Source organism: Geotrypetes seraphini, chromosome 8, assembly GCF_902459505.1.
Source record: "Geotrypetes seraphini chromosome 8, aGeoSer1.1, whole genome shotgun sequence".
Lineage (NCBI taxonomy): Eukaryota > Metazoa > Chordata > Amphibia > Gymnophiona > Dermophiidae > Geotrypetes > Geotrypetes seraphini.
In genome coordinates this window covers 64,043,853-64,071,100 of record NC_047091.1, presented here as the reverse complement: position 1 = coordinate 64,071,100, position 27,248 = coordinate 64,043,853, and the positions used below count along the sequence as shown (strand labels likewise).

Here is a 27,248-nt window from a genome sequence, read left to right as displayed (position 1 = left end):
TTGGGCTCCCTCCTGCCCAGATAGGATCGGTGGGGTGGGGTGGTCGCTGGGGAAAGGGGGCTTGGGCTCCCTCCTGCCCGGATCGGTGGGGTGGGGTGGTCGCTGGGACAAGAGGGCTTGGGCTCTCTCCTGCCTGGATCGTTGTCGGGCGGGTGGGGGGTGTTGGGGCAGGAGGGCTTGGACTCTCTCCTGCCCGGATCATTGTCAGGTGGGGGGGAGGGGTAGATTGCTGCAGGAGATGGCTCCCGCCCACCCCCCTCCCTTTCCCCTCCTCTAAAAACCCCTCTTTTCGCTCTATGCGTTTAGAGGCAGGGGAAAGGCCTAAGCTGGTTTTAGATACGTCTAAAACCAGCTTTGGTTATGGGTACTTGGATGATCAGGCTTTTTGATCATCCAAGTACCCATTTAGGCCACTTTTTAGACGTTGGGTTGTTTTTTTTTTATTATTATGTTTAGAGAGCCAGTGGAGTCTGTGCTGTGAAAAAAACATCAAACAAACCTCAGGTAGTGCTGGTCTGAAGGGTTGCTTTCCCTTTAAATTTGCTGTATTTTTCAACTAACCAGCACTTTTTTTCTAGCTAGGTCACGTATGGAGCAATGAGCACTTCACAGGGGAAGATGTGCTCATTTTGCTCCAGATGCAAGGCACTCACGGCCGGCCTGTGCAAGCGTTGTACAGGCTGGTGCGGTGAAGAGACTCCATCGGCAGCGGCTGCAGGTGTCCAGAGCTCCCCACCGCTAGTGCCTCGTGAGTCAGCAGGGAGCAATGGGGAAGCCCGGTCTTCCCCCATCACCCACAGAGGGTTTTCCTCGGCCGCCGACAGTGAGGGTAAAAAGGATTCCTTTACCGCTGGTTCGGTTGGGGGACTCCCCTCTCAGCTGTTTTTAAATCAGCTGATGCCGGCTTGCCTGCTTTAGCGGCTGGGACTGTTCAGACTTCCCAACCGCTATAAGCCCTGGAGGGTTTATTTTTGGCGGAAACTTTGCCATTTTTGAACAATAAACCCTCCATTAGCTCTACCACCTCAGGTGACCTTCCCCCTGTCTTGGAAAAACAGGGGCAGGTTTCTGCTATGACCCCTGCTGGGGAAGGCAGTCCCATGGGGCTGCTGGGGGGGGGGGTTCCCCTGATTTATTTTTTAATTTGTATGGCAGTGGTCTTCTCTACATTCCTTTGTCAGACACTACCATGTGGACGTTCAGGCGGGTCGGGACACGGTGTTCAGTGTGCATGTTCATGATGTCAGCCCTTCAGGGGTCCTACCCATGATGGGGACTGCTTTGGTACATCCCGCTTGTAATCTCCTATTCCGATCTGGAGAGTGCTAAAGAAGGAAAATTAGGTTCTTACCTGCTAATTTACTTTCTTTTAGCTTCTCCAGAGCAGTATAGGACCCCACCCTATCTATTGTTTTCTTGCATGCAGATTTTCATTATTTGGTCAGTTTCTAGTATTTTTCTAGTGCCAGGGAGATTAAGAACAGCGGCTGTGGCTTGGCTGGCATAGCTGCGAGCTGTGGGGATCTTTGCTATTTGCATTTGTTCCTTTGCATTTTCTGTTAAAGACACAACACCCTTCTGATGAGGGAGAAAGCTATTTCCTTCAATATATTTTTCTTCTTTTATGTTCTTTTCTTTATTCTTTGGGGAATGATGACCTCAAGTGCTCACGGTTGCCTGACTTTAGAACAAGTCTTGTCAGTACAACCAATTCATGAGCTATCATAGGTCTCATATTCTCCATCTTTTCTTTTTTTACCTATTTATTCTAACCTTATTTCTTATTTATGATAAAATACATAATAGCAGCAAATATATAGATGATTATCCAGATACTTAGCTTTTGTCTGTATCAGGCCGCCAACAATATTCTCACTCAGCTGTTAGTATCATATCAGAAAGGGTCTTATGTCTTTGACAGAAAGTAAATATATTGGTATACCTTTGCATTTTCCCACAGCATTCCTGTTTTTATTTGTTCATACTCCTGTTAGGAGTCCTGTTTGTTTTCTGTATATAGTTCTGCTTGGCTATTCGGCAGACTGAGGTAATTAAGGAGGGATCACATGATATGTACAGTTCCAAAGTTTTCTGTCTCCACCTGCTGGTCATGATGAGATATATACCCGCTTGTAAGCTCCTATACCAGTCTGGAGAAGCTAAAAGAAAGTAAATTAGCAGTTAAGAATCTAATTTCTCCTTTCTTCCTCAGTATTTACTGTGAGCCTAGCACAGGGGTGGGCAATTCCGGTCCTTGAGGGCCGGAATCCAGTCGGGTTTTCAGGACTTCCCCAATGAATATGCATGAGATCTATTTGCATGCACTGCTTTCAATGCATATTCATTGTGGAAATCCTGAAAACCCAACTGGATTCCGGCCCTCGAGGACCAGAGCTGCACACCCCTGGTCTAGCAGATGTAATAAACAAAAGATAGTCTGGAACCGGACTAGAGCTGCCTTCATTTAGGATCACTAGAATGCTTCAGGTCAGGTCCAGTTTCTCACATAAAGGCAAACTTGTCCATTCCATGCATGTCACTGGAATAAATGTGCCTGTCTTGTTGCACTGGGAGCCATCTGGTCATTCCGCTTTCCTGGGAGAGCATGACGGAGTCACTGAACCATGCCCTCAGTACCCGATAAATGGATCATGCAGGAGCAGAAGGAATAACCAACTAGTTAGAGCAGCGGACTGAGAACTACAGAAGCCAGATTCAAATCACACTATGATCTTGGGCAAGTCACTAAGTGCCGGATTCTCAAAAAAGTTGCTGAAAGTTAGGTGCACCTAACTTAAGTGTTTTAATTGGTTTTAAGTGGTGCAATAATTGATCATGCCATTAAAAACCAATTAAAAATGGATTTAAAAAAAATGAGGCGCTGCTAGGTGCCCTCCGGGACCGATGCCCGAGTCCATGGCGCCTAGTAACACCGAAGCTCAAAAATGGGCATGTTTAGGAACGGTGCTGGACTTCGGCCTCACTAGGCACCGATGGCTGTGATTCTACAAGGACCTAGGCATTGGAAATGTAGGCCTATATAATTCTAGCCTACATTTCTGCTGCCTAGGGTCCTTGCTAGCCGTGATTGACACATGGCGGGCTCTGTTTTCTAGGTGCCACTTACGGAATCAACCCCTAAATCTCCATTGTTACAGGTACAAACAGACTGTAAGGAATAGAAACAAACCTATTGTGCCTGAATATAGCTCAACTGCTGTATTGCTTTGCCACTTATTTAGTACTGAAACATCTATATCCTCATATATCTACAAGATTTTCAGAAAAGAAATAAAAACTATACTCTTCAAGAAATTCCTGAAACAGTCCTAACCACACCTACTCTTAACAACTCTAGAAATGACAATTGATCGACTCTTTACAACTCTCTACAAATGATCTACTCTTTACAACGCTAGAAATGACTATTATTCTTCCATTGTAACCCCCATTCTTTATATCTTTTGTAACCCCCATTTTTATATCTTTTGTAATCCGCCTTGAACCGCAAGGTAATGGCGGAATAGAAATCTCTAATGTAATGTAATAAGAGTGCAGTACTTTAAGTGAGATGATATGAATATAGCACAAGACAGGTTACGGTAATCACTGAAAAAGGTATTAGATAAATCCAAACATCAGATTTAGTTCACACTCTTCTTTGTTAGTTACAGTCAAGTACAATAGATACTCCCAAGGGAGCTTACCATCTAAGGGCTAGATTTACTAATGTACATTATTGTACATAGGCCCCATTTTTGTTAGAGGAGCCTAGTTATTAATAAGGTGTGCTAATTGCAAATTAACATGTATGATTGCCTTAACACAACTAGTAAATCTAGGCCTAAATTTGTATCTGAAACAATGGAAGACAAAAGGACTCACAAGGAGTATCAGTGGGATTTGAGCCCTGACTTCCCTGGCTCCCAGCTTGCTGCTTTAACCGATAGGTGGCGTCGCTCTATATTAATCTCATCAAAGGACATGAGTCGAATTAACATCAGAGTCTGACTCTGTGAAAGGCAGTGGTAAACTGTCTAGAATATCTTTTAAAATAAATAATGCTAGGAAAAACAAAACTGATCATGTAGCGAGATAAGAAAGGTCGCATAAAAATGATGATCATGGCCAGATGTCTGGTTTTATCCCCAGATGTGGATGAATGTGACATGGGGGCTCCATGCCTACAGCGCTGCTATAATACATATGGCACTTTCATCTGTAGATGCAACCAAGGCTATGAGCTGGATCAGGATGGATTCACCTGCAATGGTATGTACATGGATCTCCAGACAAGACATCCATAAATAGCCAGCTGAAATGCCCTTGTTGGGAAAGGACCGTTCCCGTCCCCGCGGATAACTGCGGGAAACCATCTTCATGTCATTCTTTAAGGAGATAGGGAAGAATCAGAGTATGAATGGCCACAACCACTGACCCGCAAGCTTTGCTTTGAAGAATGCTGGTGTAGAAGGACCGAGGTTGAAATTGACGCTAGAAAATGACATGGGATTATTTCCCGCGGTTATCCGCGGGGATGGGAACGGTGATGAATTTTGTCACCGTGTCATTCTCTATTAGGATCCCAACTGACCCTGTTCCATCTCCAAAAACATTTGGTTCATGGGGCAACCCCTAACACGTGTCCCACAGTGGCTGGTCCCATTCCACATTTTAGACATGTGTTTTTTATTTATTGCTTAATTGAAAAGAACATAAATCATCTTTAGCATTAACAGCAAAATTGAACAGCAAAAAAATAGAAAAATAGCTTATCACAGCAGATTTTAATTTACTTTGCATGCGGGAATACAACCTCTGGGGGAAGAGGGAGGGTATGTGGCATTATGTGTTCTGCTGTCCTCAGAGGACATGTGCTACAAGTGAGTAACTTTATTTTCTCAAAGGACAAGCAGGACATCATTTGCCACATATGGGAACCCCTAGCTGCCAGGCTAGGTGGTAAAAACAAACAATAGTTGGTAAAAACAAACAATGGACAATAGTGTTTTGAAACAGGCAAGACAAACAAGGAACCAATCAACCTAGAACATATATACAGTGGTACCTTGGATTACGAGCATAATCCGTTCCAGGAGCATGCTCGTAATCCAAAATGCTCATTTATCAAAGCGAGTTTCCCCATAGAAAATAATGGAAACTCGCTTTGATACGTTCCCACCCCCCACCCACCCCCCCGATAACCGGCATCGCTCCCCCCGCTCGCAAAGGCCCCCTCGCTCCAACCGGCACCTCCCCCCGTGCAAACCGCCCCCCCCAGTCTAGCGCAGGCACAGATCGTGTGCCTAGAAGATCTTCCGACTTCCGCTTCTGCCTGCCTGCCTTGAGCATGCATCTGCGCATGCTCAAGGACTTCTAATTCTCCCTCTTGCTGAGATTCTTGGCGAGAGGGAGAATTAGAAGTCCTTGAGCATGCGCAGATGCATGCTCATGGCAGGCAGGCAGAAGCGGAAGCTGGAAGATCTTCTAGGCACACGATCTGTGCCTGCGGTAGACGGTGGTGGTGGGGGGGGTAAGTTTAAGTTCGGGCGGGGGGGCCGGTTCGCGCGGGGGGGGGTGCGCCGGTTGAAGCAAGAGGGCCTTTGCAAGTGGGGGGGAGCGATGCTGGTTATCGGGGGGGGGCTCGCAAATCGAGTCAACACTCGGTTTGCGAGTCAAAAGTTTGCTGAGTGTTTTGCTCATCTTGCAAAACACTCGCAAACCGGGTTACTCGCAAACCGAGGTTTGACTGTACATTCCTGTTGTATGGATGCAGACTGGAACAGAAAAAAATGGGCCTTGGATGGTTGGATTTGGATTCTAGACTTCAAACAAATTCTGCAGAACACACTGACCAAACCAACTGTTGTGTTAGGAATCCTGCTCAAGGCAGTAGTGAGATATGAATGTGTGACATGAGGAAGTATTTGGAATAGAAAGCCTTCCTGTCTTCCCCTGGTAGCATGGGTTGAACCATGTGGACCTGTAAAATGGAGGAGCGTTCCTCTGCAAGCACAACCTGGTGCTGAGAGCTTAACGTTGACACTTCTAATAGGCAATTTGGAGATAGTTAATGCCAATTGAGAATGTATGCCTCTGGTCTATTTGAAGAACCCATAAATTGGAGGTTTTATTAGGATCACAGAGGTACAGATCAACATAGAAAGAAACAATGTAACTGTCAAATTCTTATGCAGCAGTCAATCATTCCATGTAACAAGTATATGAAAGGAAAACATCACTTCTGCGGTCCCCATTTTCATCAACAACCTCCCATCATTCCTTCTATGTACTCTCTCAGATATTAAGCCTATGGTCTGGACTATTATGAGCCAAGCCATCCCTCAAACGTCAAGTGCAGCCCTAACTACACTTCTATTATATTCCCCCCTCCCACCCTAACCTGGTTATAATGAACCATATTGCTTGAAAAAAATTTCAGACTCTCCCCCCCCCCTTACTGGTAGGCCATCCAGGATGGTCACTTTTATGCATCTATGCTAACCTGAAGCAAGATGCTGCTGTTGAGGTTTGAAGCAAGGCCCCTATGCTTTTGAGAGAAGTATTGAATGGACATCCAAATGCTGATTTCTAGAGAGCCAGGACATGGACATCTGACACTGCCGTATGTTTGTAATACGATGAGGCATGGTCTGGGCATATTTGGGATGGCAAACTGCAAAAATGTGGAGTGAATAATCTTTATTAATGCAAATCACAGCATCTTATTTATCATTGTAAAAAAGGAGGTATGACTGAACTTTCTTGTTATTGTTCTTGTACACATTAATAAGTTGAACAGTGGTGAAACCTCAGATATTGTTAACCCAGCTCATTACAGAACAGCAAATGCTGATCTACTCGGTGGGTATTATTATAATCACTGGTCTATCACCACCTCCAACCGTATATTAACTTCTTTTTCGCACTAAAATTATAAATATCATAAATACTGTAAATGTGGAACTTAACTTCAAATAACAATGAGGCTTCAGCTCAATCACGATCCCAACAGGGCCCGTTTTGCCCTTGGCTTCCTCAGGAGATCATATAGAACAATTGTGTTCCAACAACATAAGAACATAAGAAATGCCTTCACTGAATCAGATCTTTGGTCCATCTAGTCCAGTGACCCGCACACGCGGAGGCCAATCTAGGTGTTCCCTGATGAAGACCTAGGTGTTCTCTGATGAAGACCCTATTTTCCCGTATCCCTCAATGTGATTTGCAAGGAGGTGTGCATCCAAATTGCACTTGAATCCCATAATGGAGGTTTCCGTCACTGCCTCCTCCGGGAGAGCATTCCAAGCGTCCATCACTCACTGTGTAAAACAGAACTTTCTGACATTTGTCCTGGGCCTGTCGCCCCTCAATTTCAGTCTATGACCTCTCGTCCGAGTCACATTTTACAACGTCAATAATGATGCTTCTTGCTCTATTTTGTCGAAACCTTTTAGTATTTTAAAAGTCTCTATCATATCCCTTCTCAGTCTTCTCTTCTCAAGGGTGAACAAGCTTAGTTTTCTGAGGCGTTCTTTGTAGCTCAAATTTCCCATACCTTTTACTAGCTTTGTGGCTCGCCTCTGCACCCTCTCCAGTAGGGTTATATCCTTCTTTAGGTAAGGAGACCAATGTTGGACACAGTACTCCAGGTGTGGTCTGACCATTGCTCTGTAAAGCGGCATTATGACGTCCGCTGATCTACGGGACATTCCAAAAATGTCATTGCCATCGTATGTCCCATACTAATAAAGAGCCAGGAACACAAAATATTTGAATTTACAGACTTTTGACTTATTTACATTATGTTTACAATAGCCGTAAATGATAACGGTGAATAATACAAAACTTTGCTAAAATAATTACGATTGGAACCAGCATAACATAAAATGTATTATGATAGGAAAAGGTTAAACAACAATTTCAGAAGTGATTTGCTGATTTGGATGCCAGTGCTAGGGAAATTAGATTGTTTCAAAATCCGTTTGACTGTGATGTTGCTGATGTCCCAAGTCAAATTCAAATGGAAATTATTGAACTTCAGGCAAATGAACATATTAAAGATAAATACAAGGAAGGAAACTTGATCGATTTTTATACATTTTTGAACTCTGAGCAGTTTTGAAATTTTCTTGTAAATTTTTCTCTATTTTTGGGACAACGTATCTTTGCAAACAAACTTTTCCCAAGTGAAATATATCAAGTCAAATTACAGGGAAAATTTATCTGATGAACATTTGAAGTCGCTACTTGTAATTAGCATTTCAAAATTTGAACCTCAGTTTAATAAGATTTTAAAAACACAAAACCAGTTCCATCATTCACATTAATGGTTTTATTATAATTTGTGATGAAAATATGAGAATTTGCTTATACATCGTCATTAATATACAATAATTTAATCTCACCTACTCTGTAATTAGTTTATAAAATTTTCTGCTTTCAATAAAACTCATATCTAGCTATTTCTTTTTTTTTTTTACTACGGCCTGCTGAAAAGTGCTGAGGTACCCAATGTGGCCCTCATGGCGAAAAGTTTGGAGAACCCTGTTTTAGAACAAAGAACTAGTGTTACATTACAGTAGTCTAGCCGGGATTGCACTACATGGATTTTAGCTTTCTCATCACAAGGAAAGATAGTTTTATTATTGATGGTACATGGCAGAGAATGACACGATGGCTGTTACCCACAGGTAGCCGCGGGTAACCCGCTGAAACGGTGAAGGGGAAAAAGTGCTCACTAAGGGTACAGGGACAAGGCCATCCACCGCCCCATGGAGCGATGAATGGCCTTGTCCCCGCAGTTAAGGGAGGGAACGTGCACGGCCACCAAACGTGCACGGCCCCCTCCCTCCTTCCTACCTACATCTATCTATCTATCTCCCTCCCCCTTACCTTCGTGGTGCGTTTTGAGTAACTTCTTCACAAAGCCGTTGGAGCCTGCAAGTAGTAGTGTGCATGTGTGGGCGGAAGCTTCTCTGATGCAACTTCTGGTCCCCGTCACCGCCCCGTCCTGCAACTACTATCCCCGCAGCATCCATACAAGCCTCAGTACTACAATATTTAGCTTATTCCTGCCCACTTCTCTCCTTGCTATTCGCAACTCTACGATCAATTTGATATGTTAACCTCTTGTAACTACTCTCTCCTTGCTGTTTGCAGCACTATGATCAATTTGATATGTAACCACTTGTAATCTCTGTCTAACTAATGTGAACTGCTTAGAACTCTTCGGGGTATGGCGGTATACAAAAATAAAGTTATTATTATTATTATTATAAATCAAAGTTCTGGCTGCTGAACTAGAGAAAGAGATGTTCAGCTGGCAGGGCTTTGTTTATAAATTTTTATAAACACAACTAATATACTACTTTATCCTAAAGTAAAAAAACAAACAAACAAAAACAACATAAAAGAAATAGAATTTTTTTTTCTACCTTTGTTATCTGGTTTCTGTTTCCCTCATCTTCTCATTCAATTCCATCCATCCACTGTCTGTCTTCTCTTTGCATCTTCCATTTGCTCTGTTACTGTGCCTCTCCCTTCACCCCTCCCCAATTGGTCTGGCACCCATCTTCTTCCCTCCACTCCCTCATAGACTGGCATCTCTGTCTTCTTCCCTTCCAGCGTCTTCTCCCCACTCTCTTCCCCATTCCTTTCAGTGTCTTCTCCCCACTCTGTCTTCCCCATTTCCCTTCAGTGTCTTCCTCTCACTCTGTCTTCCCCATTTCCTGTCAGCGTCTTCTCCCCACTCTGTCTTCCCCATTTCCCTTCAGCGTCTTCTCCCTACTCTGTCTTCCCCATTTCCCTTCAGTGTCTTCTCCCCCATTTCCCTTCCGCGTCTTCTGCCCACTCTGTCTTCCCCATGTCCTTTTTGTGTCTTCTTCCCACTCTGTCTTCCCCATTTCCCTTCAGCGTCTTCTCCCCGCTATCTGTTCCCAATTTCCTTTCAGCATCTGTTCCTCTCCATCCCCCCTTCAGCATCTGCTCCTTTCCTCCACCACCCTTCCCTCTCACCACCTCACCACCCTTCGGCACCCCTCACGCGGCCCCCTTCCTCCTTCCTACCCGAATCTATCTATCTCCCTCCCTCCCCTTTACCTTCATGATGTGTTTTGAGTAACTTCTTCAAAGCCGTCTGAGCCTGCAAGCAGTAGCGTGCGTATGCGGGCGGAAGCTTCTCTTCTGACGCAACTGCCCACAAGTGGATGGCCTTGTCCCCGTACCTGCAGTGAGCACTTTTTCCCCCCTCAGCGTTTCGGTGGGTTACCCACAGCTAGCCGCGGGTAACAGCCACCATGTCATTCTCTACCTTGGAGTGTAGCATGGGTCAGTCGAGGGTCCTAGGCAAAGGAATTTGCTTGTGGTTATTAATAAAAAATGATTTATACATAAGAACAAAACCAAACAATACAATAAGCATAAAGAAAGTGGTACAGAATAAGACCCTCCCTATTCTTCCAATCCCCCCATCCTCCCCCACTTCAAACCATAGAAACATAGAAATAGACGGCAGATAAGGGCCACGGCCCATCTAGTCTGCCCACCCCAATGACCCTCTCCTACCTTTCTCTGTGAATAGATCCCACGTGTCTATCCCATTTGGCCTTAAAATCAGGCACGCTGCTGGCCTCAATAACCTGAAGTGGAAGACTATTCCAGCGATCAACCACCCTTTCTGCTTGAGTGAGTGCAAGTAATGCAGCCTAAATAACTCATCAAATGTTCAACAGATAGCTGCGTATTCGAAGAATAAGAGAGTCCCAAAAAGCCCTCCAAATTTTGTTGAAAGTTCCACCACTGATGAGAATGTGAAGATTTGATCTGTGTGTGCTCCATTTTAAGCAAAGCTATCATCTGCAGGCACCACTCTTGTAGGAGGCTCAGAATCCAGCCAATGGAGCAAAATCACTTTTTACCCATCAGGATCACCTTCCAAAGAAAAAGGCGACAGCCCTTTGGGGTGGGGGACTGCAAGCAAAAAACATCAAATAAAATCAAAGGATCCATTTTAATCCCACAAGTCCAGAGGGAGGAGATGTAGGTGAGCAAAGAAGTCCAGAAAGTAGTAATCAGAGCACATGTCCAAAATAGATAACCAAGAATAGCGTCAGGTTGGTGGCACTTTGGATACACATCTGTGAAAGAAGACCCATATGACGAGCCCGCCAAGGTGAAATATACAACCGGAGTGCAAATTTATAATGTTGCTCCCAATGCAGAACATTGTCAGATACTGATTGAAACCCAAGAACAAAAGCTTTGTAGTCTGCATATTGGAAAGTGAGTGCCAGATCAACTTTTCAATTTTATGCATATTTGGTAAAGTTCAGTTCCGTACAGGAGTCCTGTAGATATCTATGGTGATACCGCAAGGGGATTGGTTTTGTTCTTATTTAGTTTAAGGCGGTGGGTTGAGGTCAGTATACTCATAGTATGTACCCTATCACTTGAGCCATTCAATTGATAGTAATCAAATTTTCAGGATAGCTAAAAACTGTTCAGTCAATTTCAACTGTTCAGTCAATTTCAACTGGCGGCAGTCATTGTATTTTTAAACATTGACAATTGTCAGCTAAGCTAGACCTGGATATTCAGTGCTGGGCTCTGTCCAAGCACTAGTACTGAATATCTGGATCTGATAAGACTTCTGCTGGCCACTTTCAGTGATGTGAGCCTCAATCGAAATTCAGCCAGACACCCATAAGCACCCCTGTCATTTCCACACTCTCTTCAATTCCAACAGCTCCCTCACAAACACTCCTCCTCCAACTGACCTCTCTCAAGATGGCTCCTGCAGAACCAAGTTTCCCCCTCCCCCTTCGGGACCTATCTTTATCTCTAGTAGTCCTGTGGGGAGTCTTCCTGGAAGGAATAATCTGCCAGTACTGGGCAGACTTGTACGGTCTGTGTCTGTATATGGCCGTTTGGGGGAGGATGGGCTGGAGAGGGCTTCAATGGCTGGGAGGGTTTAGATGGGCTGGAGTAGGTTTTAATGGAAATTTCAGCAGTTGGAACCCAAGCACAGTACTGGGTAAAGCTTTGGATTCTTGCCCAGAAATAGCTAAGAAGAAAAAAATTAAAAAATTTAAATTGAATCAGGTTGGGCAGACTGGATGGACCATTCGGGTCTTTATCTGCCGTCATCTACTATGTTACTATGTTACTCATTCCTGTCCCTAATCTAATCTAATCTATGGCTTGGCTTTATATAATGAGTCATCATTCTAAGAAAGCTCAACTCGGTTTATAATAATGAACTTAATGGGAAAAACCGTAAGGAATAAGACAAAATTCAAGAAAATTAATTTTCAAAATGTTTAGCAAATAAAGTGTTTTTTAAAGATTTACGAAAAAATTTAAATGAACCAAAACTCCTTAAAAGAAGCGGAAGATCATTCCAAAGTGGAGAAAACTTAAAAATCAAAGATTGACTAAAATTCTTGACTCCTTTAGTCCCTTTCCTGGAAGGAAGGGATAACTTAAATTGTTGGATGCCTCTTGCAAAAGAGAATCTGTAAAGATAAAGGAATAAGAGGAGTGAAGATACCATATAGGATCTTGAAAGCAACATAAGCACATTTAATTTGAACTCTAGAATAAACCGGGAGCCAATGAAGACTCTGGAGCAACGGAGTCACATGGTCAAATTTACGTTTCCCAAAAATCAATTTTGCAGCGGTATTTTGAATCAGTTGCAATCTATAAAGGCAGAAGATGCCTGCCTTAAAATGGCAGTTGCAAGCTTTAACAGCAATCAAAGCCCTTATATGGAAGGCTGACCTTTAGTGGTAGTACCATGAAACTACCACCAGAGCTCATTGCTGTTTGTTTTTTTTAAAGCAGTCAGCACCCTGGGTATTTCCAGTATTTATAAAGCTAAAACATATCTACCTACTTCAATTAAGCTGGTATATTTAGTTTCTGTATGTTGATAAATTTTCAAAGGTTTTCATAATTGGCTCAAAAACTTTGAAAATGCACACCTTTCAGTACTTTAACCGGTGAACTGAGCTGATAAAAGCTGAATGTTACAGAGTAGACAAGCCCTACACTGCCTTCATTTTATTTTTGTTTTTTCTCCTTTTCTTTGTTCTGGTCTGAGCAGATATTGATGAATGCAGTTACTCCAGTTATCTGTGCCAGTACCAATGTGTGAATGAGCCAGGCCGCTTCTCTTGCATCTGTCCCCAGGGCTACCAGCTGCTAGGTACCAGGCTCTGCCAAGGTAAGCAAGCTCTCACTAACACATTAAAAGAGAATGCAAATAAGCCTGGTTTGCAAATAAGAGGCAATTGTAAAACAAATCACTTTATTGACATGTGACTCAGGCCTTGATGCTCAAAAGCTTTCCATGGCAGTAAGACTTGTTAAAGCACTCTTACTGGCACAGAAAGCTCTCCTACCAGTGCACAAAAGGGTTCCTCCGTGGCTGCTAACAATCCTTATAGCAGCTAATGTACTACAAGGAGCTCATTAGTATTAAAATGAGCACTCCTTGTAATGCACAGCAAGGAATACCTACCTTTAGCGTACAAATTTTTACGGCAGGTCTGAGTTGTCGTAGCCTTTCAGCACCGGGAAGGTGGCCTAAGGCCCTGATTGGCCCAGATACCAGTAAGGCCCAGGATGCACCGGGAAGGGGAAGGCCCGCCATTTCAAAGAGGCGGGTATACTGGCAAGAGGGAGTGGACATCCCTCTTGCTGACTTCTACAGCAAGGTATGGGGAAGGGGCTGGGGGGGGTTCTCAGCTGACCCCCAGCCCACCAGGGTTGTCTCTTGAGGTCTTGTTGGTGGGGTGGTGGGGCAGGAGATTTTCATGTAGGATGAGGGGTGTCGGGGGAGCTTGGGGGAGTTGTCACACCCACACCCCTGCAATGAACTGCTGGGTAGAAACATGATGGAAGATAAAAGCCAAATGGCCCATCTAGTCTGCCCATCCGCAGTAACCATTATCTTTTTCTCTCTGAGAAATCCTGCATCTACCACCCTTTCTGTAAAAAAGTATGTCCATAGATTACTCCGGAGCCTATCACCTCTTAACTTTATCCTATGCTCTCTCATTGCAGAGTTCTTTTCAAATGAAAGAGACTCAACTCATGCACATTTACATTACGTAGGTATTTAAACGTCTCTATCATATCTCCCCTCTTCCGTCTTTCCTCCACAGTATACAGATTGAAAGATCTTTAAGTCTGTCCCCATATGCCTCATGAGGAAAATCACGCATCATTTAAGTAGTCTTCCTCATGACCGACTCCATCCTTTTTATATCACTAAACTCTTATACAGGGGCATCAATACCTCCTTTTTCCTACTGGCCAAATCTCTCCCTATGCACCCTAGCATCATTTTAGTTTTCACCATCACCTTTTCAACCTGTTTGACCACCTTAGGATCATCACATACAATCACACCCAAGTCCCGCTCTTCTGTCGTGCACATAAGTTCTTCACCCCCTAAACTGTAACCTTAGGTACCCTTAGATTTTTTCAGCCCAAATGTATGACCTTGCATTTCTTAGAATTAAATTTTAGCTGCCAAATTTCAGACCATTCTTCAAGCTTTACCAGGTCTTTCTTCATGTTATTCATATTATCCTGCGTATCTACCCTATTGCAGATTTTGGTATCATCTGCAAAGAGGCAAATCTTACCCGACAACCCTTAAGCAATATCATTTATAAAAATGTTAAAAAGAACAGGCCCAAGAACAGAACCTTGAGGCACACCTCTGGTAACATCTCTTTTCTCAGAGCGATCTCCAATTGATCACTACCCTCTGTCGCCTTCCACTCAACCAGTTCTTGACCCAGCCTGTCACTTTGGAACCCTTCTCGAAGACACTCAGTTTATTTATTTTGTCTCCGGTCCTGTAATCCACAGATTTCCAGAAACTTGACCATTCTCTGTTTTAAAAGAGTTTCCATTAATTTGCTTACCATAGAAGTCAGCCTTACCTGCCTATAATTCCCTACTTCTTCCTCACTTCCACTTTTGTGAAGAGGGACCACATCCGCCCTCTGGTACCACTTATGACTAGAGACTCATTGAAAAGATCAGTCAGCAGAGCTACCAGAACTTCCCTAAGTTCCTTCAGCACTCTTGGATGTACACCATCCAGCCCAATCACTTTGTCTACCTTTATTTTAGCTAGCTCCTCATGAACACAACCCTCTGAAAATCGATCAGGGTTTATTACTTTTCCATCACTATTCATGTTTGTCTTCTGCCGTCCCACTCCTGGTGCTTCTGCCGTGAACACAGAACAGAAATATTTGTTAAGCAATTCAGCCTTTTCTTTATCAACTACATATTCTTCCCCTTCACCTTTGAGTCTCAGTATGCCACTTTTGTACTTCTTCCTATCACTAATATATCTTAAAAAATGTCTTATCTCCCCATTTTACCGTGCCAGCTATTTATTCTTCCATTTGCATCTTTGCTTTCCTGACTACACGACAAGCCTCTCTTAACTTTTCCAGATATTTTTGCCTGTCTTCCTCTTTCTGCGATCTTTTGTAGTTTATGAAAGCTAACCTCTTATTCCTTACCTTCTCAGCTACTACTTTTGAGAACCAAAGCAGTTTTCTTTTCCTCTTACTTTTACTTACGTGCCTCACAAAAAGGTTTGTCGCCCTTACAATCGCTCTTTTCAGTTTTGCCCACCACATTTCCACTCCTTCCAGACGTTCCCATCCAGACAATAATTCTTTGACGTAAACCCCCATCTGAACAAAGTTAGTTTTTTAAATCTTTTTTTAAAGTCTAGAACCTTTGCTTTTGAATGAGCCCTCTCTATACCCATCTTAATATTAAATCGTGTGTCCCCTCCTATCAGGGGAATCTTCAGGACTTTGATTTGATCCAGGCAACTGCCTAGGTCTGGAAATACAGGTAAGTAAATATAATTTTTCCTCTCATAACAAAACTCAGTCAGGCAGATGAAAGTGAATGGCATTATTTTAGGCCAGCGGCCAAACGTTTGACATAATACTTCTTAGTCAATTTCTTATAGCAACCAGTCCTCAGTGAATACAGTACAACATAGGTGTCTCATACAAGAGGCAAGATCATCAGCAAAAATCCTTAATAAACTTTGGTCAGTACTTCAAACCCTGTTCTTTTATCAGACTTAACTGACTCAAGTGCAACTTGCCAGCTCAGCCTTCTGGTAGTCTGAATTTTCAACATTCAGAACATCATTCAAACAAAAATATATGAAACAGCACAAAAGGAAATCATGAGGCTTTCAAAAGTAACACCAGCCAAAAATCAGTATAGTAGTTGATAAAGATGTTTCAGTTCTTTTGTCAAAGGGCAGAGGCCTGAGTCTCTATGGCAGTATAACAAAGAACATCAAGGAAAACCAGTCTCTGATATTATAAGGCTTGATCCAAAACAGCCCAGCTGCACAGTGCTAGTTCCTGTCTAGCACTATGATAACAACCCCTTTATGGTAGAGAGAAATACCTTTGTTTTGCCTCGTTTCTTTAAAACTCTTTTCAACAAAAAAAAAACAGTTCAGCAAAATTATTGCACACAAGTGTTCCAGGAGCAGAGAGAGATTAGGCAGACTTCTAAGTGCCCCAAGGGTTAACTGAATCAGACAAGGCTCATGTACTCCCTTAGGTTACTGTGGCAACTGCTAGCAGCCAACTTAGCTGAGTGAAGCTCTATAATTACATGCAGTAACGGCACACAGAAACATTTCAGGAATTAAAAAACGTTGGCTTCAAACAGTTCCTTTTCTTTAGCAGTGCAGACTACTTTCAGACTCATAAACAGCAGTGGCGTACTAAGGGGGGGCGGAGGGGCGGTCCGCCCCGGGTGCCAGCCATGAGGGGGTGTTCCCAGCCTTGCCGTTCATTCCCCCCCCACCACCCCCGAAGGACCGCTCGCCCCACTGACCTTCCTGCACCACCTGTGAAGCAGCCCGCAGCAGGATCGCAACTTCAGCGATACCTGAGCTGCTTGGGCGCTGCTTCCTGCGCCGCGGTCCCGCCCCTCCTCTGACGGCAGAGGAGGGGCGGGAATGCGGCGCAGGAAGCAGCGCCTAAGCAGCGCAGAGATCGCTGACGTCGGAATCCTGTTGCGGCTGCTTCATAGGTGGTGCAGGAAGGTCAGTGGGGCGAGCGGTCCTTCGGGGGTGGTGGTGGGGGGACTGAACGGCAAGGCCGGGAGCATAGGTAGTGCTGCTTCATAGTGGTGCGGGGAAGCCAGGGGGCGAGCAGTCCTTCGGGGTGGGGCGGGCGGGCAGGCAGGCAGGCTTTCAAGGAGGAGGGGGGTGACAGACAGGCAGGAAGGCCTTCAAGGGGGGACAGGCCTTCAAGGGGGGGACAGGCAGGCCTTCAAGGGGGGGGACAGGCCTTTGGGGGTGTGTGCAGACCTTCAAGGGGGAGGGATAGGCCTTCAAGGGGGGGACAGGTCTACAAGGGGGTGGGACAGGCCTACAAGGGGGTGGGACAGGCCTTCAAGGGGGGAACAGGCCTTGGGGGGGTGCAGGCCTTTGGGGGGGTGCAGGCCTTCAAGGGGGGGACAGGCCTTCAAGGGGGGGACAGGCCTACAAGGGGGGGACAGGCCTACAAGGGGGTGGGACAGGCCTTCAAGGGGGGTGCAGGCCTTCGGGGGGGTTCAGGCCTTCGGGGGGGGTGCAGAACTTCAAGGGGGTGCAGGCCTTCAAGGGGGGACAGGCCTTCAGGGGGGGTGCAGGCCTTCGGGGGGGGTGCAGACCTTCAAGGGGGGGACAGGCCTTCAAGGGGGGGACAGGAAGGCAGGCCTACAAGGGGGGGACAGGCCTACAAGGGGGGGAGGAGAGGCCTTCGGGGGGTGCAGGCCTTCGGGGGGGTGCAGACCTTCAAGGGGGGGGACAGGCCTTCAAGGGGGGAACAGGCAGACAGGCAGGCCTTCAAGGGGGGTGCAGGCCTTCAAGGGGGGACAGGCCTTTGGGGGGGACCCTGGTTTAGAAGTACACGGAGGGAAGGGGGTGTTCAAAGAGACGTGCATATGCCAAACTTTGGGGGGGGAGGAAGAAATAATGGGTCTGAAAATAGAGGAGAGGGAGAGAGATGATGGACCATGGGATTTAGGGAGGGAAGGAACAGAAAGGGAGAGAAATTGGACACAAGGGATGGTGTGGAGGAGGGATAGAGATACTGGATAGGAGGGTAATTGGGAAAAGAAAGGGAGAGATGGTGAACTCGGGTGGTGGGGAAGGAGGGAGAGATGCCGGATGAAAGGGTAGTTAAGAAAAGGTGGATCTGTGGAGGGAGATGAAAAAAAGGAAAGATATCAGACTTCCTGGGGAGGGAAGGGAAATGGAAAGGGAGGACAGAGTTGGCAGATGGATGGTTAGCATGCAGAAAGAAGAAAGAAGGAGACCCCAAGTTATCAGAAGAAAACCAGAGCCTTGGACCAACAAGATTTGAAATATAACCAGACAACAAAAGGTAGAAAAATTAATTTTATTTTCTGTTTTGTGATTATAATATGTCAGATTTGAAATGTGTATCCTGCCAGAGCTGGTGTTGGACTGCAAACGTGAGCTAGGATTTAACAGAGAGAGGAAAAGTCCTTTTTGTTTCTTTATTTTATTTACACCACAGAGCCAGTGTGATTAGGAGAAGCCAAAAGGGGTGAAAAAGCTATAAAACCTACCAGGAGTTTTGAAAAAAATCACCCAACTGGGCAGGAAAATCGAATTGAAAAACCAATTCAATAGGCTGAATCGAATCAAAATTTTTTTTCCTGAATCTGGCAGCATTAGTTTGCGCTACTGTCTTAGACTTTAGGACCTGGGATTGGGGAGAGATGGCATCCTCAGTACTTTATAATGCAAGTGAAACGAGGATTTGGTCAGACTTTTGAAGGGTCTGCAGAAAAAAAATATTGTATAGGCCAGGGACATGAGACAGCAGGAAATGGGAACTTTTCTTCCTTCTATTTTTGTGAATGGAAAGGCTGAGGATGTCAGAGAGTTCAGTTAAAATATGTGCTTTATAAGAAAATATAATAATGTGTTTTATAAAGTTTATAGCATAGCTGGCCTACCCAGTGAGGTGTTCCTAGTGGTGGTGGTGGCAGCGTGTCAATGTGTTGAGAGGAAGAGGTGGTCTGGGAAATTCTGCTGAGCAAACTCCGGGCCCATTTCCACCCCCCAGTTAGTCCACTCCACTCAACTGGTTCACACACTGAGTGGGTCTTTGGGTGTTGTTTTGGGATCTCTTCCAGTGGTTTATCAGTATCTCCTTCTGGTCCAAGGAAGGAAACTTTGTTATCCTTAGCATTGACCTACAGAATATGTTTGTAACAGCGCTGCTTGTGTGGCATTAGGCTATGTAGTGATCGAAAGAAAAAAACAGACCTTTGCACATTTTTGCACTATATGGTGGGTGTATGAGGAGATTCACATTTCCTGTACAGCTAAGTCCTTGTGAAGTTACCTTGTGCTGTATTTGACATCTAGCAAGGTCTCTGTTTGAAAGGAAAGATCTAAACTTAAAAATGAAGTGGCCAGAAGTTATGGTAAAAGCAGATAGTGTAGCTGGTTTTAAGAAAGATTTGGACAAATTCCTGGAGGAAAAGTCCATAATCTGTTATTAAGACATGGGGGAAGTGTCTGCTTGCCCTGGATCGGTAGCATGGAATGTTGCTACTCTTTGGGTTTTGACCAGGTATTAGTGTCCTGGATTGGCTCCCATGAGAATGGGCTACTGGGCATGATGGACCATTGGTCTGACCCAGTTAGGCTATTCTTATGTTATGTTCTCATCTGTAGGGGCCTTTGTTTTCACTTCTTATTTTAATGTATTTTTTTTCTGGGAACTTATCAGTGTTTTTTATAATGGGAACAAAAATGGAAGAGAATTAATGTGTGTGGAATAGGGGGTAACTAATTTCTTCAACTAAATAATTCAATCCACCTCAACCAGACATAGGAGAACTCATGCACCATTCACACACCCTCCAACCAAAAACGTCAAAAGAAAAAAACTGTTCGACAACCTCCTAGCCATTCGAGCTGCAACACTCGACCCCCAACTCTACAACCAATTGACATCGACCACATACTGCAAAACCTTCAAAAAGAAATAAAAACCCTTCTATTCAAAAAACACATAAAACCGAACTAACACAATCAGAACTGTCCCAAGCATCACCTGCAACTACTCCATATGTACTTCTGATGTCATGACAATTCAGACATAATTTATGTTATGTTATGTTTGGAATATAAGAAAATTTTCACTGCCTGTTTCTATTCTGACCATTTATTCCGTTTCATGGTCATTACAAAAAAATATTTTTTTACATGGGGGGGTGTCAAAAAATGATGGGCCCCGGGTGCCACATACCCTAGGTACGCCACTGATAAACAGGAACAGTTTCAAACTCATAAGAATACACAATCTTGGGTAAGGAAAGTTCCTGACAAAAACTCTAATCCAATTCTTGCACACAAACAAAAGTGCCTTGAGAGGAAAGCACTCAGTTCAGTTGGTTTCCATCTGTTCTGACACTGTTTCTGTTCCTGCCCAGTCCTCCTGGCATTCTATACTCTCAAACACTTCTGGTTCACACAGGTCTGAAGTGGGCAGAATCTCCCCCACGTCCTCCATAGGCCAGCCTGGCACTCCAGAATCTGGCAGGTTTGGAGAAAGCTCATGCCTCCTTTGGGACTCACTCAGCTCTTTGCCTCTTCTCTCTCTACCCCCCTTGATACACCTTTGAGCCTTTCTTTAACCAGACCAAAGTCACTCACCTTCAGTCCGTAGAGGGGGAGAGGCTTCGGTTCAGCAGCAGACTGTGTAAGTTTGAGCTTCCCTTCTCTGCTCTGTCTTAGCCTTAAAGGGGCATGCACTTTAGAACTTACTGTCTTTGCTGGTTTGCAGGCAAGTTTAAAATGCTGCCTACCTAAATATTAGGCAGCATAGTTTAAATACTTTTTTCTATTGGCAGCCAGTGTAGTTCTATCAGCAATGGTGTAACGTGATAGAATCTGGATTTATAAAAAAGGAGTCTTTCTGTTGTGCTCTGTATCAACTGCAATGTTTTCTGAATATTTTTTGACTTCTGCAAATTCAGTTAATTCTACTCCTGGCAATAACTTGGGGTAATTTACATGAAAGACATTGGCATGGCTGTTTTCAGAATGGAAAAATGCTTGAGTACCTGAATAAACTCTTGTAAACCATTCTGAGCTCTCCTGGGAGAACAGTATAGAAAATTGAATAAATGAATTAAAAAATACTGCAAGATAATCTGCCTAGGCCAAGTTTTCTGAAGAAACTGTTCAAAAGCTAGGAAAGCATGATAAACAGTTCAGCTCAGTAGCAACAGATTTCTAAGACTTTTCCTAATACCCATCACCTCCCTCCAAGGGAATTGTTTCAAATATGCTCAAGACTTATTTCAATGCCCTAATACTAAACAGATTTACAGCGGATAATTTGACTATCTTCCTAAGGGAGTTTAAAGTGGTTAAAGAGGAGGGAAGAATGGATGTTATTACTAGAGAGTGATTGAGCATTGGAACAAGCTTCCAATGCAGGTGATAGAGGCACACAGCGTCCCAGACTTCAAGAATAAATGGGATACCTATGTAGGATCCCTACGAGGGTCAGCCAAAGATAGGATCACTAGGGTATAGACTTGAAAGAGCGGGTCAGTAGAATGGCATTATTACAATTCTACTTAAAGGGGACATTAGACTTAAAAGGGAGGGTTGATGGTGTGGGCAGACTTGATGGGCTGTAGCCCTTATCTGCCGTCATCTTTCTATGTTTCTACTACTTCTGATAGTTTAGAGATGTTTCACAGATTTTGGAGTTATCACTATTGCAACGCCCTATGCTCAGGAATCTCAGCAAAACTAATGAAAAAATTGCAGTTGATACAGAGCACAGCAGCAAGACTCAATTTTTATAAATCCAGATTCTATCACGTTACACCATTGCTGATAGAACTACACTGGCTGCCAATAGAAAAAAGTATTTAAACTATGCTGCCTAATATTCAGGATCCTATACAGACACCTTCTCAAGATTTACTGAATTACTCAGAAGATCTGTAAATCTTTGGGCCTCTTTTGCAGAGCCATGGTAGCAATGCTGCTGCGGTAAATACAATGAAACTCATAGGACATGAAAGGGCTTTGGAGCATTTACCATGGCAGCATCGCTATCACAGCTTTGTAAAAGACCCCGTTTGTTTGGTCTGTATTTTCTTATGTATTGGGCAATTAGTCTAGGTATGAGGATGTTCCCTTGATGCGGTCTAGAACAGTGTTCTTCAACCACCGGTCCTTGGACCAGTGCCGGTCCACACGGCCAGCACGTGCATCAGGCCCAAAACAGTGTTCTTCAACCGCCAGTCCACGGTGCGATCGATGCAGCATTATCTTCGAGCCAGCTCCCTCTTCCTGATTCAGTGCACAAAGCCACGGGCAGTGGCTCCTACAGGCATTGTGCGCCTGAACCGAAAGCCTTCTCTCTGACATTGCAACGTCAGAGGGAAGGCTTCCAGATGAGGCACGGGATGTGCAAGGTGCAATTAGTACTAGTATGGGGGCGGGGTCTGGGGTGGAGATTGGGCAGAGACGGCGGGGTCTGACCCACGACTTAGCCCCGTGTTCTTCAACTGTTGGTCCACGGACCGATGCCGGTCCACAGAATAATTCTTTTATTTCTACCGGTCCATGGGTGTAAAAAGGTTGAAAAACACTGGTCTAGAAGGATTTGATGTGTATACAGTGGTACCTTGGATTACGAGCATAGTCCGTTCCAGGAGCATGCTCGTAATCCAAAATGCTCGTTTATCAAAGCGAGTTTCCACATAGGAAATAATGGAAACTTGCTTTGATACGTTCCCCCCCCCACTCCTCCCAATAACCGGCATCGCTCCCCCCTGCTCGCAAAGACCCCTCGCTCCAACCGGCCCTCCTCGCCCGAACAACTTAAACTTACCCCCCCCCGGCACCGAGAGGGAGAATTAGAAGTCCTTGAGCATGCGCAGATGCATGCTCAAGGTAGGCAGAAGCTGGAAGATCTTCTAGGCACCGGCACAATCTGTGCCTGCGTGCCGGTGCCAGACGGGGGTGGGGTGGGGGTGTAAGTTTAAGTTGTTCGGTCGGGAGGGTGCCGGTTGGAGTGAGGGGGCCTTTGCGAGTGGGGGGCGAGCGATGCCGGTTATCGGGGGGGGGGGGGTGCTCGCAAATCAAGTCAACACTCGGTTTGCGAGTCAAAAGTTTGCTGAGTGTTTTGCTCGTCTTGCAAAACACTCGCAAACCAGGTTACTCGCAAACCGAGGTTTGACTGTATCTTTATTTTTCTTCTGATTTGTATTACTTTTTCCTTACCTTTCTTGTAATAAATATATACATTTCAATTAAAAAATATATTATGTGCCTAATGGAATGAGTTTAACATAGATAGTAAAACAAACAAAGCTGTAAAAGTTTACACTGAAATTCCAAAGCGGTTGCTGAGAAAATGGCAAAAAAACTTGATAGGAGAGATGAGATTTTTCTTATAAACATTGACCTTACAGTGGCTTTTGATCTTGATAGCCACCCTATTCTCTTGACCCACTTGGGTGTGAGGAACAAAGAATGGATCCACTCTTTTAGATTCAGTCAAGTACTTGTGACTGGAATCAGCTACTACCAGAGACAGAATGCGGAGATTTAGTAAAATCTGGACCCCTAGACCCACCCCCCAGATCCGCCCAGTTAAACCCAAAGTTCTGGATTTTGAAAAGCTGTCCGGACCCGCAGACATGTCCTCGAAAAGGAGGACATGTCCAAGGAAATCCGGAAGTCTGGTAACCCTACTAGGAGGGGCATTTTCAAAAGGACTTCCAAGTTACAATAGAGAATTCCAGTTCATAACATCCAAAAAGGATATCCATCTCATATGTATTTTCCAATAGGAAGTAAGTCAGGATTTCCTGTTACAAAATATGTGACATGGACATCTGTGTGCTGAGGATGTCCACATGAATAGCCTTTTTACAAACTGGAACAGCCAACATATGAGTGGCAAAAAAGCAGGAACAAGGATGTCTGGCAGCATTCTTAGAAGAATGACCACACAGATGATCCTGCAGAGCACAGGAGCAGCCTAGTGGTTACTGCAGTGGACTGTAAATTAAGGAACCCAGGTGCACATCCTACTTTATTTTGTAATTGGGAACCCTCCAGGAACAGAAAAATACCTACTGTACCTGAATGTACTCCATTTCAATAGCCTTCAGGCTTGCAGGTGGCATGTATATTAAAATACAGTAAGCATTTTTCAGTTTCTAGAGGGCTCACAATAAAAAAGAAATTAAAGTAGAATTTGAACCTGAATTCCTTATCTTAAAGTCCACAGCATTAACCACTAGGCTACTCTTCAGACCTGCTTCCTGTTCTGTTAAGAATGCTCATAATATCTGAAGCTGTCATACAGCCTGATATCCCCTTTCAGGTTCATTTTCAGGGGAGAGGGAGAAGGTCAGCAACCACCAGGGGATTCATGAGGGGTTATGCATTAATCCCTCCAGTTATCAGCTGCTCAATCAGAGCACCTTTATGTATCCTGGATGTGACTGAAACAAGTCTGTGAGGATGTCCTCCATTTTAGGCATGGACGTTTCTTACCATTTGGTAATTGCTGTCGGATGTGTTATGAGCCCTACCTTGTCCCACCCAAAACAAGTCAATATCTTGCCCCCTTGCTATTTGGATATACTGCAGTGTGGACATCCTTTTTCTACTGTTGCAAAATGACCCATCTTATGTTCTGCTTTATGCTCTATTAGCACTCACTCATTCATACTCTTTTTCCTTGTCAGATATCAATGAGTGTGAGATGGGGACTCACCAATGCAGTGAATCCCAGAATTGTATCAACTTTCATGGTGGGTATCGCTGTGTGGAGAAGAACCAGTGTCAAGAGCCCTATATACAAATGTCTGAGAAGTAAGTTGAAATGCTTTTTCCATTGTATCAGTGCAATGTACTCCAGAGGCAAATGCAATGGGTGGGGGGAGGGGGGAGAGAGAGGATGAATCGGGCACAAAGGTTGGTGGGGAGTGAGACCGAGATGCACTGGCAGAGCTGTGGTGAGAGGTCTCAGTACTGGAATAGCAGCCCACTGCAGGGCAGAAATGAGGTACACTGGTAGAGTTATGACGGGAGGTCTCAGTAGTGGAGTAGCAGGCTCATAAAACAGAAAGGAGATATGGTGCTTTGATTGGCTTCTTTCAAGACTGGCCATTAATGAGGGTGCACTAGTGACCTGACACTACTTCCCCCTTGGAATGCCTTCTATCTAGTGCTATTCCAAGCACAGGCCCTGAAAGAACTCATTTTTTTATTCTCTCCTTTCAGCCGCTGTTTGTGCCCAAGTACCAATCCCCTATGCCGAGACCAGCCATCCTCCATTGTACATCGCTACATGAGCATTACAGCAGATCGGACTGTACCCTCGGATGTCTTCCAAATTCAGGCTACCAGCATTTACCCAGGGGCCTACAATGCCTTCCAGATCCGCTCTGGCAATGAGCAAGGAGACTTCTACATACGGGTAAGGCTTGCAGGGAGTGAAGGGCTCAGAGGAAATGCTAATGAGATTTGCCAAATGGCTCCATTTCCCTTCCCACCCTTCCTTCACCCTGGGAAGCTGGTGAATGAGCAATGGGAATAAAATTATACCCAGGTTTGACTGCAGGAGGAAAAATTAAAGTTGGCTATCAAACCGCCTGGTTGTGCTATCTCATCTTTGGCTCTCTGGGTTGGGGGGTGCTCAGAGCTTCTAGGGGAAATGAGTCTTGACTATGGTAGTCAAAATTCAGAGTGGCTAAATATTGGGAGCCAGAAGAGCTGTGGTCTTTATACACTGCCCGAGAAAGGGTTAGAATGGGGGGAAAAAACCTATGAATAGCAAAAAGGCTTTAGGGACCATAACCCCAATAGAAGCCTTTTCTGAATGAGTTGGAAGCTGCTGGACTCTCTCTGTCCATTTTGTATCACTACCTTCATCTGTAGAAATGCCTGCTGTAATGTGAATGGCATTTATACAGTCCTTTTTCCCTCTCTGGAACACGGCCATACATGCATTCAGAATAAAAACAAAGTTATTGTGATCAGTCATCACTGGTCACTCCATCACCTCCAGGCACTTCTGATCTTTCTCAGTCACACACTTCTAAAACCCAACCAGGCTCCTCCAAGCTCTTCCCTGGTCCCCACCAGGTTCTCTCCAAACACTCCTTGGACTTCTGGGTTTTCGGGCAGCTTTGGTACCATTACCAGCCCCGCAGGTCCCTCGCCAGTCCCTGTCAGTCCAGGGTCTCTCATTCTTCACAGGGTCCTATCCAACCCTCATTGGACCTCCAGTCTTCAGGGTACTTCCAGTACCATTACCAGTCTCTTCACTGGTCGCCACTGGCCCCTCTGCTGGTTACACGCCAGTCACCTTTGGCTAATGCGCTCTGGTTGCTTCCTTCTGGGTCTTCTGGCAGCTCCTGGTACTGTTACCAGTGTCTCTGCTGGTCGCCACTGGCCTCGCAGGTCCCTCCAGTCAATCACCAATCCCCATCAGCTCAGGACCTTGGACTTCTCTGGGTCTTCTGATTACTTCCTCCGGTTACTTGCCAGTCACCTTCAGCCAGGCTCTCCACTGGTCATGGCCGGTCGTCAAGCTTGAACACTCTCCAGTCACTCCAAAGCTTTAATGGCACTACTTCCTGAGGATTCTCCCAGTCGCTCAGTCTTCACACTCCCTGAGGACTCTCCCAGTCTCTGAAGTCTCTCTCCCTGAGAACTCACCCAGTCGCTCAGTCTCTCTCCTCCAGGCTCTCTGCCGTTCATTAAGCTTGACTGGCCAGTCTAGATTAGGCTTACTGAGTGTTAGGTTGAAGCTACTATTCCTCCCCTCAAGGGTCACCTGACTCCCAAAGGAGCTCTTGCTTTCCCCAGCTTTCTATGCTAGAACTGTTCTTTTCAGCACCCTTTCCACGCAGGGTGAGTGGACAGCTCCCAGGTGTCTGCAGTATCTCTAGGCAATTGAGTTTCATTATCACTGCTGAGGCTTTCCTCTGCTGGCCAGTGACAGGATCTTCATCCTGTCACAGTCACTTACCAGTAACAAAAATGACAGAGGCAATTGGCACCTTATAGACTACCCAAATTTATTAAGACATGAGCTTTCAAGGACCAGAGCCTACTTCCTTAGAGAACATCTTATACAGGGTTACCAGATGTC

General features: G+C 44.8%; 1 protein-coding gene across 4 annotated transcripts in view; it reads left to right on the top strand.

Moving 5' to 3' along the window:
* The window catches only part of EFEMP2 (EGF containing fibulin extracellular matrix protein 2), a 101,640-nt gene that overhangs the window by 63,860 nt on the left and 10,532 nt on the right, over window positions 1-27,248 (top strand). For all 4 annotated transcript variants that reach the window (XM_033953613.1, XM_033953612.1, XM_033953614.1 and 1 more), the window contains 4 exons: window positions 4,153-4,272; window positions 13,109-13,228; window positions 24,835-24,961; window positions 25,373-25,568. In XM_033953613.1, the coding sequence (XP_033809504.1) occupies window positions 4,153-4,272; window positions 13,109-13,228; window positions 24,835-24,961; window positions 25,373-25,568 (563 nt within the window). The remainder of the gene's footprint in view (window positions 1-4,152; window positions 4,273-13,108; window positions 13,229-24,834; window positions 24,962-25,372; window positions 25,569-27,248) is intronic.